The following is a 14,983-nucleotide window of genomic DNA, read 5'->3' as shown; positions in this document are numbered from 1 at the left end:
AATAGCAGTGATATGTTTTAAGATTTGTCAGTGCAAGTTGCTTTCAGTTAAAACAGCTCAAACGTGCATTTTAGACTGGGACTACAATTAAGCCTTGTCTGTCTTTGGTCGCTTAATGTTACTTTGGTCAAGAATAGGAGATACCAAACAGTCGTGTTCCGTACACACTTAGCGGTAATTTAGGGCATCCATTCCGTATTTAAATGTGTTTGTCACTTCTGAAACTTTAGTGAGTACATGGCCAACTCAACAAGTACATAGCTGTACTCAATAATGCATATTCTTTGGCATGTTATGTGGCAACCTGTTATTGTTGCTATAGTATTGCTCTACCAGCGGCCGCCATGGGGGGTGTTGGCAGGGGTATAACTGGGAACATTGTCCCGGACCCTGTGATGAGAGGGGCCCACAAATCTTGTCTTGATCCCTCTAAATTTTAGCAGCAATAATGAGTATCACTATTAGTATTCCTCATTTTAGGATTCAGGATTAGAGCAACCTCCAACCCTATGTTTTAAACCCGATGTGAAACAATCTACATTCTGTGACATGAATGATGCCTCAAATCATGTTTGTTTTTTGTTTTTTTAAGGAGAGATATACATAAGTCATACCTAGGGGAACAATTCCAAAGAGACTTGTGTAGGTAATCCTTGTGTTGGAAAACCATATATTTTCCTCAAAAACTGTAAAGTGAAAAGACTGGAGCGCTTTATGAACAGATTCAATTTAGGCTTTTATTCACATATAAACATTTATCAATGCACACATCAGTTGTGGTAAACGAAAGTTTAAGCATGTTTGCTCGATGTGCAAGAATAAATTAGGTTTATTCTCGTGTTACGCAGCACGTTTGAGCGTCAGCAAGAACCAATGAGGTTCATCCTCGTGTTACGCAGCACGTTTGAGCTTCAGCAAGAACCAATGAGGTTCATCCTCGTGTTACGCAGCACGTTTGAGCTTCTGCAAGAACCAATGAGGTTCATCCTCGTGTTACGCAGCACGTTTGAGCTTCTGCAAGAACCAATGAGGTTCATTCTCGTGTTACGCAGCACGTTTGAGCTTCTGCAAGAACCAATGAGGTTCATCCTCGTGTTACGCAGCACGTTTGAGCTTCTGCAAGAACCAATGAGGTTCATTCTCGTGTTACGCAGCACGTTTGAGCTTCTGCAAGAACCAATGAGGTTCATCCTCGTGTTACGCAGCACGTTTGAGCTTCAGCAAGAACCAATGAGGTTCATCCTCGTGTTACGCAGCACGTTTGAGCTTCAGCAAGAACCAATTAGGTTCATCCTCGTGTTACGCAGCACGTTTGAGCTTCAGCAAGAACCAATGAGGTTCATCCTCGTGTTACGCAGCACGTTTGAGCTTCAGCAAGAACCAATGAGGTTCATTCTCGTGTTACGCAGCACGTTTGAGCTTCAGCAAGAACCAATGAGGTTCATTCTCGTGTTACGCAGCACGTTCGAGCTTCTGCAAGAACCAATGAGGTTCATCCTCGTGTTACGCAGCACGTTTGACCTTCTGCAAGAACCAATGAGGAGGTTCATTCTCGCTGATCAATGTTTATATGTGAATAAAAGCCTAAATTCAATCTGCTCATCATAAAGTGATTGAGTCTCAATTCATATGGATTAGTTTTACGATCTTTTTGAAGATTCAAAGATTCAGTTGCATAGCTGCAAATGGAGGGATTAAAATCTCTCAGATTTCATTAAAAAGATCTTCATTTGTGTTCCGAAGATGAACAGAGTCTTACGGGTTTGGAATGACATGAGGGTGAGTAATTAATGACAGAATTTTTGGATGAACTAACCCTTTAAGTGTTAAGTGTAAAGTTAAAAGCATAAAAACATTTTTTTTTTGCCATTAAAGCCTAAATGTCTAAAAATGATGTCCCCGAGAAGTATATCAGATATGTAATGACCAAATAGTCAGATAAAAAGAAAAGATATACACTCTTAATGTTCTTTATTGCACCAGGCACTTCACAATAACCCTCCCGACGCCACACTACGAATTGAATTGACCCATAAATCCACCACCTAAATACTATATATTAAACATCATCCTCTTTCTGTACAATAAGAAAAACTGAGAGTTGGAACTAAAGAAATGAGAACTACACATCCGAGAGTGAGTGTAAACTAAGTAAAACAAGCAAATAAAACTTTCATATTCGTCACAGTATTTAACGCCCTGAAACTGCTGCTCAGGGCTTATACAGCAAAGTCTCTTCATGAGACTCATAGTCCTTCTGTCTCAATTCACAGACTGTCACACAACCGCTCACCTTCATTAGTCGAGAATCGAGTCTTCCGTATATTGAAGAATCAATAATTTACATTAAATATCATAGAATATCTCTGTATTGAGTGAAACAATCGCTTGGGCTTGAGTGGTTTTCCCCCGGATAAGGTCGGGTTGTGAGAGAGGAAATTGTCCATGTCTAAGAAAAGAGAAACAAATCTGATTTCTTTCGGCTTCTCAGACAGATTTTCTCGCAGTCAGCACCCGTACGATGGACCCCAGACCCCCCACAGCGAAAGCCTGAGTGAGAATATGAGGACAAAAATAGAAATAGTCATGTGAGATGGAAAAAAAAGGCTTAAAAGAAATCGAACCTCTTTATTCCCAGACCGACCTTTTCGTGCCACTGGAGCAGGATGGCGCTGCTGTTGTCTGAGGGCTTCTCGAAGCCTCTGTAGATGTACTTCATCAGCAGGTCCACTCCGTTCTTGTCCAGGGACTTCACTGCCGGCTCAATATCGCTGCTCTTGAATGCAGTCAGCACTCGTAACACCACCGCCTGGGCCCGCTCCTGAGAGAGGAGGAGGACGGAGCGAAAGAAACAAGTGGAGGTGGTGTAAAAGAGAAACAGCTTGGACCGTTCAAATGTGCTAGTGACGCACCAAAATGAATTTGAAACGGATTTTGATCTTCTGAGAACACGACAGCATACTGAGTTCAGTTATCCGCTTCCCCAAATTTAATTTTCAAAATGTTATTTTCAGTTTTCAAAATTTCGAGTGTCTTAGAACAAAACGCAAAAGTGTCGTCAAGTTATGTTTACCACAGACTATATTTTACTCATATATTGAAAAACCCCATTATAAAACCCTATAGGACAATCTCAAAGGAAAAAGAGGCAAATTAGACTTCCGAGTTCTGACATCATCCCTGCACCACCATTTAGACGAAAACTGAAAATAACATTTTTAAAATTAAATTTGGGTAAGCGGATAACTGAACTGTTTGCTGTCGTGTTCTCAGAAGATCAATTAAACAAGTCGTAATAATTTTTTTTCAAAAAAAATTGAGCTGCCTCACGAAATTTTACATATTGCTTCTCAAGCATCATTTTTTGGTTTTCTCTGCATCACTTTCCTGTTTACTTGTTGTAGCTTATACACATTGGGGGAACAAAATAGTCACTGTCACAGTCAAAAAGCAGAGGAAATCAGAGGAGCAGAAAATAACATTTTGTCAATGATTTTCTCAATTGCCAAAATTTTGGTGCATCATCACTAATAATGATGCTTAACATTATTAAAGGAATATTTCATGTATAAGTTAGGCTCAATCGACAGCATTTGTGGCATAATTTTTGTTACTGATTGACTCGGCCGTCGTTTTCTTATATACATGTATATAAATGATATATAAAAGCTTAAATCAAAGCTACGGTGAGGTGCTTACTAAGGTAGTGAATGGGGCCAATTTTTGGAGGATTTAAAAGCAGGAATGTGAAGCTTATAATTTTGAAAAAGCACTTATATTAATCCTGTTAAAACCTGTGTACTAAGAGCTGTAAAACTTTTCAGTTTTGTATAGTCATGTCAGGCATTACGCTGTAAAATTGGATATAACTTTACACAGAAAAGGTTAGCGAGCTAATTTTTTCACACCAAAAACATGTCAACGCATACTGTTATAAATAGTATTTCATTGTTTACCAATCGGCTCCATTCATTTCCATTGCAAATGCCTCAGTATGGCCCAGATTTAGCTATTTTTGAAGAAAAAGAAAGACAAGTAGAGATTAATTTTAGTGGAATCAACATTTTGTAAATGCTGTCAAATGAGCTTAAGTTGTACTGAACCCAGAATACTCCTTTAAACCATCCAGAAGGCTGAATTTCACACCCCTCCAGCTAAAAGAACAGCACGTTTAAGGCAAACAATGATGCCATTGTCATCACAACCTGTTGTGCACAAATAGGGCCTCTAATAGAACAGTGAGTCCAAAATCACATATTGTCTGAGTAGGTACTACTACATTTCAGTTTAGCCTACTTCACGACCATTAAAATGTACATTTGATATATTATGAATATATGTAGTATGAATGAAATTCAGATGAATTACATCCGCCATGTTGTTACTGTCAAGTCATAAATCATCATAGCCATTCATAAATCCTCTCCCATGGCCTCACTGGATAGTAGTATCCATCGAATAGTACTCTTTTGGCTTACTGTTTTTCGCATTCTACATAGGCAAGAAGAGAAGTATTCGATTTCGATTTCTTCTTGAACATCTGAAATTGATAGATCAAACTGTCTGAGTAACAGAATTGGCTCTTACTTTCACTGCTGGATTCTTGGAGTTGATTGGTGAATTCCTCAAGGCTATGTGAAATGCTGACATCATGTCCCCTGTGCATCACAGTTAGTTAAGGAAAGCTGACCAACCAGTCACTCTCAAAGAACCACGAAGAGCATTCCTTAGAGAGAGGAAATCTTATTTTTGCGTGGTTTAAATTGTTTTTGATGATTATAATAAAAGTTTACATAGAAGCTGGTGTTCAGAAGTTTGGTTTGAACATTTCTGGTGTTGATTTCGCTGGCTAATCATGACTTAATATGTTGATTTGAAAACACTTCTTCTATCCCAGCTTAATATAGAGATAACTATAAATAAATCATTAGTGGGTTGATTTCTCAGGAAAATGTAAACTCTCTCGGATTCTCTGTGGTATATCGAAACATCATTCTGTTTAGAAAAATATCATTCTGACCATCCCGACACTAACTCAAATGATTTTGGGGTGGGACTATCTAAAATAATCAACTGAAAACACGTAACCTGCTGCCAAGGCAAACCTTTAAACACTAGAATAGTCCATACGCTGATGACATGAACATGAAAATCATGTCTTTATTTCATAGTGAGGGTAAAACCTCATTAAAGATCCTATAGTCTAAAAATGTGTCTCTGAGCACCAAAAATGGACACAAACGCTGATGACCTGATTAAATAAATGACATCACGCACAGTTGGAGGGAAAAGAGGGAGAGATTTTTTCTCAGAAACTAAATAACTGTTTACGTTCTGATTTGGCAACTCTGGTGTGTCATTTAAAAACACATCTGAAGATTAATGCTTATCTATAACGCGTTAAAAATACACGACCTTGTCATATTCAAGGTTATTTGAGGTTTAAAAAAAATAATGTATTTAGAAAACCTGAAACTAAATTTTGGTTATACTAACGTCCACGTTACAGTGTAATAATACATTTAAGTACTGAATAATAGTAATTAACTACACGTATTTACTATAGGGTTAGGGTAGGATTAGGGGTTCGTTTAGGGTTAGTTGCATGTAATTATACATAATTTATAGTTATTTCTAAAGTAAATACATGTAATAACATGTAACAAAAACACATTAAAATAAAGTGTTACCTAAAATGTTAATTGAATCAAAAGTAATGGCACGGTTTAAAAAAAGAGCATAAAAATATTTAAATATTCTCAGTCAATGTGTTAGAACCCCTTAAGGATATGAAACCTAAATATAATAAATTATAAAATAATTGATAATTGATATATCACTAACTAAACTAACACACAAAAAAAAAAAAAATCTGTGACAACTTACTAAAACTATTGCAAGGACAAATAAATTATAAATAAAAAATAAAAATGCGAATAAAATAGAAATAAAACCTAAATAGTCTACTTAAAAAACAAACTGAGCTATAATAAATGAATGCAGAAAGTAATAAGCATTTAGCACCAGCGATAACTCCACAAAATAACCTGTTACCTCAAATAAAATAAAAACATCAATCATTTCGAACAAACCTAAAACCACATTCCTATATCCTAACTATTTGACTATTATTAACATTCGTCTCAAACACACAGTGAGCTGCCTACACTTGGACAGCATATCTGGACAATGATGCCTATAGATAACGTTAGCTGACTGGTGTTTAAACACAACATGTGTCTAAATAATGTACGAGTTAATCTAAACTAGGACAAGGTTGTTTTTTGGGTGCCCTTAAAAGAGATGAACTTTTCCCTGCCATGTTTTCTAGAGATGATAAACAATATCCGTCATGGATAATATACAGTATAATGGATGATGACAGTGAAGGCAGCTGAAGGATATTGTCCGATGAGCTCGTCCACCTCACAGGCGTCCGGTTCCTGCTGCTGCTCGGCCGCCTCGTCCTGCTCGTCCACGAATTTATTCTCGTCGTATTCGTCGATGTCGACTCCCCGGAATCGTGAGGACAGGGTGTTTTTCGCCATGAGGAGAAGCCCGGGAATGTGCGATAACGGACAGGTCTGCAGCTTCCCTCAGTGACAGTGCAGAGAGCCGTTAATGTGTTCATCTGTCAGTGGGAAGGTGCGGCTGTTATACCTCCTCTTCCTCCTCCTCCTCCTCCTCCTCCTCTTCCTCTCTCCCAGCTCGAGCATCTCCACACATTCCTGCAGAGCGGACACAAATCCCGACTGGAGCGGAAACGGAATTGCACTCCATGGTTTACGATGTGACACTGTGTTTCCGTTTCCTGAGAGGCAACGATGAATGCGGCTTGACTCAAATGAAGTTGCTTAAAAAATACTATAGATTGTTGTAAAGCCTTGAAATGTCATAATTTTTAAGGAACGTTGTGTTTATTTTGTAATTAGAGATAGGTGACCGGTTGCATAAACTGCTGAGACTAGTCTTAAAGGTTAGTCATCTAATTGTATTCTTCAAGACTAGTCCTAACTTTTGAAGTGAGCATCAAATCAGCATATGATTTTCTGAAAGAAAATGTGACAAACTAAAGACTGCAGTAATAATGCTGAAAATTCAGTTTGGCAATTGCAGAAATAATTTAGGCTCAAACAGATCATTATTATTTTACATTGTAATAATATTTCACAACATTACTACTGCTTTTACTGTATTTTTATCAAATAAATACAGCCTTAGTGACCATACAGACTTCTTTCAAGATCATTTAAAAAACTCAATTATTCCAAACGTTTGACCAGTAGTGTTTATAGCATATTTTCATAAAAAATCGTTTTGAAATGTTCTAGTTCAGCAATGCTAATTTGTTTTATATGAAATTTATTTTTGTTATTGACATATCAGATGAACCTATTGTCTCCCAAGGTGTTTGGAAATATGAAGAGTTATAAAGTCTGGAGAGTTTGTGACTATAAATAATAATAGTAGATTTTACATTTTAAAGTGCATTTGGGGTTAACATGTTATAATAAGGTTTCATTAGTTAACATTATTTATACTTTAGTTAACATGAACTTACAATAAACAAAACTTCTACAGCCTTTATAATTTGTTAATTTCAACATTTAGGCATACTAATACATTATTCAAATCAAAAGTTGTATTTGTTAACATTAGTTAATGCACTGTGAACTAACATGAACAAACAATGAACAGCTGTATTTTTATTAACTAACACTGACAAAGATTAATACATAAAGTAACACATGTGTTGCTCATTGTCAGTTCATGTTAATTAATACATTAACAAATGTTAATGAATGAGACCTTGTTGTAAAGTGTTACAGATTTTGGGGAAAGATAAGAAAGGTAGAAATTAGAGAATAAATAGTCTATACAGTTATTGTGTCTGTTTTCCACAGGTCAAAAACAGAAAGTGACCACTAGAGGACAGCAAATGTTTTCAAGTAAATCTAATGTCTATTCAATTTCACAGATGGATCAAACCACCCCACCATCTTGAACACATGTGTTTTATTTGTTTACAAAAATACATTTGTTGAATTATATACTGTTTGACAATGTCAGACATGCAGCTTGATGATGCTATTACATTATCTTAGAGAATTGGATTTATTAAACTTTAAACAAGTAAATTAAATTATCCGGTTCATGTAAATAGAAAACATTTAACTCAAATTTGACTTTAATGAAATAGCATGCAGATCACTGAGAGTGTCTGACCCAGTCTGTTCCCATATACCATCATGATTTTCATGAATTACTTTCAGTGTTTTTCTACTTCTACATGTATGTTTTAGCAGTTGTTCTTGCCTTGCAGCTAGGTAATGTATGTTCAGGATTTATCAATACCCGGCTTACATCCTCTCTCTTTCATTTTCTGAGGGCAATACAAATATTTACTCTGAGTCTGAACTGGAAGGGAATGCTGTGAGACAGAGACCTCTGGGTATTCCACACAACCCTGCTGCTGTTTTATGAATGTATAGTGTTCATTTAATCAGAAAATCTATGGCATTGATGGAAGTCTCGAGTTACACTCTTTGAAAATGTTTCAAATCTGAATAATTCATTCAACATATAACAGTACAGCATATAGATACAAAATGAAAGTGTATAAAGAATGACTGATTTAGAGAGCTGTGAGCATGTCATTGTGTTCTTCAGTGCCTTAAAAATGAACTGATTCTTAATATATATTATTATTATTTTTGGAATGATGCATTTAAGATATTTTGAAGAATGTTTGTAACCAAACAGTTGTGGGGCACCGTTGAACTTCATCGTATGGAAAAAAAATTAATACATCAACTGCATGGTTACCGACATGCTTCAATCTTATTTTGTGTTCAACCGAACAAAGAAGTTTATGCACGCTTGGACCAACTTGAGGGTGAGTAAATGATGACAGGATTTTTACTTTTGAGTGAACTATCCCTTTAAGCAGCACAACTGTCTTCACCATTGATTATAATAAGAAATATTTCATGAGCATCAAATTAGCATATTAGAATGATTTCCATAATATAGCATATTAGAATGAAGGATCACGTGACACTGAAGACTGGAAGACACTGAAGTTTTGCATCACAGGAATAAATCATATTTTAAAATATACTAAAATAAGAAACAGTTACTTTAAAGTCCGCGTGAACCGGAAGTTGCAAACTACTTTTCTCCAGTGTTGTGACGTATTTCCCAGTGAAACGGAATATTGAACAGAGGGCAGGGTTTTACTCTAGCGCTCCTCCTCTCCACCTCTGCTCATAACAGACTAACGGTTTGAGGGGAGTGGTTAAGCGTTTCCCAACCCAAGCCGTCAAACCTACATCATCAGAGAAGGAATGCCATTCCAGACCGGAAGTAACTTTTCAGACTTTGATTAAAGATTACGACGGCAAACAATTTTTTTCTGTGTATTAACTTGCACGGATTAATTTTTCACCACAAGACTAGTAATATGCGCTAACAAAGTAAATAGGGTCAATTTTGATTTCAGTTGGACTTTAAATTGTAATAATATTTCACAATATTAGTGTTTTTATATGTGTGATCAAATAAATGCAGCCTTGGTGAGCAGAAGAGACTTCTTTCAAAAACATTACAAAAACTTACCGACCCTAACCTTTTGAACAGTAACATACATGGATATATTATGTTCACAAAACAACTCATGGAACTGATTTCAGAGAATCTGTAATTTACCTTTTAGTGTGCAATACACTTAAATGTGCCTTTAGTTTCAAAATCAACAGCTGTTTTTGTTTAATTTTTTGTTGCGTTGAGATACTTTTCTCTTTGACCTTCAAAAGTCTTATGTAATGCCACTCCCCAGTGCTAAAAGACAGTCACCAGACATGATTTTTGGATGAAAAAGATAATTTTTTTATTTTTACATCAAGTCGGAAAGAAATAAAAAGCACCAAAACCCGCAGAGATTCAATTTTCAATGAATCATAATAATCGGTGTCAATACCATTCACTGAGAAAGACCAGATGGGAGTCAGAAATACTAAAAAGTCTATCATTCTTCATTGCTGGACTGTATTGAAAGAGAGAACATTGCAGACGGTGCTAAAAACCCTTCTTCTCAAAATGTCTTAAGGCATTTGAGTTTATTAACCCTAAAGTGGTCCAACGTCCCAGTCTGAACTGATTTGATTCAATCAATCAGTTTTTTGCAAAGCAGATTTTCTGTATTGTAAAGGCATGAAAGGCAACACACATCTGTGCCGTCACGTCGCTCTCAGACTGAATCCAGGCTTCTCCACCTGTTCACATGACTTTCTAGCTCATACACTGTCTTAGTCTCTTGGGGCCCCTCTGGTCCCCACAAAAACGTCTTGGTAGTTTTCATTTTACGAGGCTGGGACCCCCTGTCAGTGCTCATTATTTTGGGGTGGGGGCTGACTGGCGCTCCAGCCCTTGTTTTTAATAAGCAGGGATTTCCTTTTATTTCTATGGTATGTCGCATGTCATTCATCGGCCGCGCAAATCTGCTGTCATCACAGGCTTTTCTGGTCCTTGTTTTGGATCGGCTGGGTTCAGACGTCGTGCTGAAGCGATAGCCAAATGAAGTTCTATAAAACGATGGCAGGACGCTAACAGAGGGAAAGGGATTTCTGTTGGTCTGGGTGGACGGGAACGTTAGAGGTGTAGCTGTGGCCGGAGAACGTGTTTTGGCATCATACGCTTTGTAAGAACTACTAATCGATATGGTCCTCCTATATATGCCTTCAGTCTTCTCTGTGACGACATATTCTGGCTTGTCCTCTATGATATTAAAAGATCTGCCAATGTCATATTGACTTTCTGTGGTTTCTTGTTGTCTGTTGGCGTCTTGTTGGCGTCTCTCCTCCATCATGTCATTCTGAAAGGTTTCCTCTGGAGTTTCGTTCTGTGTGTCATTCCGACAGGTCTCTGTAATATCATATCGCGTGACATCTGTGAAATCATTTTGTCCTTCATCTTCTGTTTTGTTGATGGTGGCGTCTTGTTTTTGGCTCTCCATGGTGATGTCACGCTCTCCGAGTTCCCCTGTGACATCTTGGTTCTCGTGGACCTCTACGCTGCTTTTAAGGAAAACAAATTGTCAACACTTGAAGGGAAAAAAAGGTACACTGTAGTTATAACAACTTAAAATTTGTTGAGATAAATATCCAACTTAACTAAACTAATTAACTAAACTTAATATTTTAAGTCAATAACTAACACATACTTTTTTAAGTTGAAAAAACACATTATTTCTTATTCTAATGTTGAATTTTAAGTTAATCACAGCAATCCTTTATTACAGTGAGAAAACAGACTGTTTAAGTCTCATCTTGTTTGGAAAATGCTGCGCACATGGACTATAAAGTTTACATATTTGTTCGTAGATTAAAAGACTGTTTTGTCTGGAGGGCAAAATAATTTTACAGCATATTACTTTTAAAACTATTTTGTTTTAGATTTCCAAAAGTCATAAAGAGTGATTACATCCTGAGGCTAAGTAAACCTGAAATCCCTTCTCGATTACAGCACCCCGGAGAGCTATGTTCAGAGAAAAGAGTTTTGCTAGCCTGGAACATGAGCAAAAGCCTAATGTGGAATTATATTTGCAGCCTGACCTACAGCTGTATTACAGCTGCTATGATACTGAAACATGCAGTGAACTATGTAGTCATGGGAAACTGAAAATATGTACAAGACAAAACGTACAAATTTCCATTGTAATGGGAGTAGATTGGAGATTAGCTCTATTGGCACTCTGAAAATGCTTTAACGGTACAGGTGGCATCAATACTTCATTAGGTTAATTAAGTCAGCGATGTGACTTATGCTGGCTGCGTTCATGTGTTTTGAAGGAGGCGTGGCTTTAGAGACGCTCTGAAGGGAGGGTGGGATCTTATGATTTCAAAACTAGCTCGCTATTGCTAGCCTCCTACCTTTGCTAATTGCCTACCCTACCTTTAATTTATTTAAAAATACAATAAGAAAAATTACTTGAAGCACCTTCCATTATGAGCATGTTTTAGTTTCTATTACATATAGGTTCAGATACATATGTATTCTAGTACATATAGACACATGTTTGAGGTATAAAGTAAAAAAATGTCAGAGTGATAGAACTGTCCTGATATCATATAAGAAAAAAAAAAGCTTAATTAGAAGAATGAACATTTTTGGCATAATCTTGTATTATTATCTCTCAATATCTGTATGTATCAAATGTAATATGGTGTGAATCCACGAAAAGTTCAATGTTTAATATTATTAATTTGTGATATTTATAGAACAAAGATAAAACAACACTGTAATAAGATCAGCAAAATTTTTGGTAAAAATGGCAGCTGTGGTTGCCAGAACTTGACTGTAAAAAATTTGGTAGCAACATTTTAAGTTTTACAGATTTAACTTAAATTTACAGTAAAAATTTGCATATTTCAATAATTGAAATAATACCAAATTACTAAAATCTGTCTTTTACCTTATAACATACTAACAATACGGAGCCCCTAGGGACGTGGTGATTATATGTCAATGCGTTACTTTGTGTTCCCTCACAAATGCTTTGGTTCCCCCGAGAAACTTTGTGTTCACATGTAAAATGTTTGCATCCTCCCAAGAAACTGCGTTCGCTCAACAACAAAATGTTATGTTTCATTTTTTTGGAGAGTAAACAATGAAGATTATTCTTTTTCTGACTAAAAATCGACATAAATTTACTTGCGGTGGGCTGTATTATGAATGGGCCCCTTCCATCCAGGCCAAATGAATAGGCAGTATCACAGAAGACCTTAGTGGGACCCCCTCACCACAGGAGTTGAGGCAATGTTCCCACCCTGACGACGACAGTAATGTCTGAGTGCAGTTGACGAGTTACATTTACTTCATCTGTGAGTGTCAGGTTAATGTCATTCCTAGCATGAGTTCCTCTAGTCTGTTGTGAGTTTCCATGGAAGTGAGAACATCATACTGTCACCATCTGAATGGCAGACACTAACCACACGGCTTACAATGTCACTTAATACTGCCTCTGTAGCACAGAAGACTCATGATATCACTCACGTATCCTTAGTAACCGCTCAAGGGGTTGGATGAATGAGTCCAATATTTTTGGCATTCGAATATGCTAGCCATCTATTTCGTTTTATGTAGTTGTTACTGTACAAGGGCTTTACACTTAATACGTTCTTACTTCCAAGGTGTCCGATACTGCCACATGTTGAAGAGATAAGGCTGCCAACCCATTGCTGTCAATGAGAAAAACTTTGGAGTCAGTAGAGTGCTGCAGGATTGACTTATTTTTGTAGGCCAAACTGGAAGTTAGCGTCACCCTGTTTCACTTGGCAAAAACCTTGTGGTGTCTGTCAGGAGTTAGTCAGAACCACACGAGACAGCAGAACTACATCCATCTTGTTTACTCTTCACTCTTCGCGTTCTCCACACATTACATCATTACACAACACTACATAAAAATAGTGACAACATAATTCACTCATGAACACAACAAACCTAATAAGATTTTTCCATTGGCGCTTGAATTACAGCATAAATTAAGCTTTATGACCAACAAACATTTATGAATCTTACGCATTTTTTGGAAGATAATCTTCATAAATGAACATACGTTTTATGAATTTTGAAGATAATCTTCACAAATGAACACCACTTTCATGAATTCTGATGCCTAAATACAATTTTAGGCATTTTTTTGTTTGTTTTGCCCTAAAAAAGTACAGTATGTCATTACTGCAGCACACTGTAGATTTACAAAGAAGTAAAAGAGTTTTATTGTTATGAAATTATATGTTGGGGAATAATATTGTCACCATGACATATGTTGAGGTATGATTTTCACTTCGAACATCCACAATAATTTTAATAACCTAAAATTTCACTATTAGCATATATGTTTAAGCACCTAACCTCAAAAGTTTTCAATAAAACAACATTATATAAAACACATAATTGGCTATTCAGATAAAAATACAATAATGTCTTCCATAAAATGACAAATATTCCAAGTATTTTGAATCCAAACTATCACATTGTTTGAGTAACAGAGGCAAATACTTTACATCGCGTCCTAAATTGCTGTCTGAAATAATGTTACAATGTGAAATTGGCCATTGGCTCTAAAGTTTGTATTTTTCTTTGAACGAAATGTGACTAGAAGATTATATGTTTGTTCGGAGCATTTGACTGCAGATTGTAATTGTAAGTGAGGTACAGTGTAATGAAAGATGTTGAAAGATGAAGAAGACAACTGTATTGGATCTGACAGCAGCTGCATCACAAACCGCAAGTAAACGATTTCTATGCTTTGTCTGCAAATGACTTTTATATGGATTATGTTTTCAAAACACAATGCAATAGCCAGTGGGAGTTGATACTGTCTCCTATGCAAAGACGTTAGCCAAATCGGTTAGTCTATCAGTTCAGTTTTAGTTTTACCTATTATCCTGTCGCGCAGCTGTGTCTTCTCCCTGGTCCTGCGGATGGTATGATGAAGGCAGGTAGAGATGTAGTGATGGGGATAGATTGCCCTCAGTAAAATGTCCATGAGTATCTTGAAGGACATTTTGGTCATCTTTTTTTCTCCAGACAATTTTACACATGGGAGTTTCTCCATAAAGAATGAAACGATTGAGAATTAGTGTGTGAGAAATGGACTAAGAATGATTTGTAAATTTGCCGCTCATGACTGTGTCTTGTAAGCATTTGACACTATTTACTTTGAGAAGGAGAACATAGCAACAACGTTCTTCCGCTAGTTTATAACTTTGATCATGAGACCTTTGAGATGACGTAAACAATTTATTCAATCTCATGTTCACAGGTCAATGACTACACTTGTCTCAGATGCCACACAAACTCTCAGTTTGCCTTTGCTAAGCGAATAACATTTCGAGCATTATCTTTCATTTTGTTATTAAATATTTAATGGCGTGTATTTAATATGGAATAGCATTTGAAAAGCAAAAAGTGCTTGTTC

General features: G+C 36.6%; 2 protein-coding genes across 3 annotated transcripts; both read right to left on the bottom strand.

Moving 5' to 3' along the window:
* Positions 1 to 1,910: 1,910 nt before the first annotated feature.
* On the bottom strand, positions 1,911 to 6,789 carry arpc5la (actin related protein 2/3 complex, subunit 5-like, a). Its single transcript, XM_079896830.1, has 4 exons — positions 6,406 to 6,789; positions 4,588 to 4,660; positions 2,645 to 2,821; positions 1,911 to 2,550 (listed from the first exon to the last, which is right to left on the bottom strand). Exons 1-4 carry the CDS (start codon positions 6,546 to 6,548, stop codon positions 2,488 to 2,490), a joined length of 456 nt encoding a protein of 151 aa, XP_079752956.1. The 5' UTR covers positions 6,549 to 6,789; the 3' UTR covers positions 1,911 to 2,487.
* A 3,080-nt stretch (positions 6,790 to 9,869) lies between these two features.
* On the bottom strand, positions 9,870 to 14,710 carry LOC307174329 (uncharacterized protein). 2 transcript variants are annotated; one of them, XM_079898089.1, is made up of 2 exons: positions 14,443 to 14,710; positions 9,870 to 11,075 (listed from the first exon to the last, which is right to left on the bottom strand). In XM_079898089.1, exons 1-2 carry the CDS (start codon positions 14,604 to 14,606, stop codon positions 10,250 to 10,252), a joined length of 990 nt encoding a protein of 329 aa, XP_079754215.1. In that variant the 5' UTR covers positions 14,607 to 14,710; the 3' UTR covers positions 9,870 to 10,249. The 2 variants fall into 2 exon arrangements, with proteins under 2 accessions (XP_079754215.1, XP_079754216.1); XM_079898090.1 differs by having other exon boundaries at positions 10,148 to 11,072.
* Positions 14,711 to 14,983: the final 273 nt, after the last annotated feature.

The sequence above is a fragment of the Squalius cephalus genome (genome assembly GCF_949319135.1).
Source record: "Squalius cephalus genome assembly, chromosome: 16".
Taxonomy (NCBI): domain Eukaryota; kingdom Metazoa; phylum Chordata; class Actinopteri; order Cypriniformes; family Leuciscidae; genus Squalius; species Squalius cephalus.
This window is presented reverse-complemented; position numbering and strand designations above follow the sequence as displayed.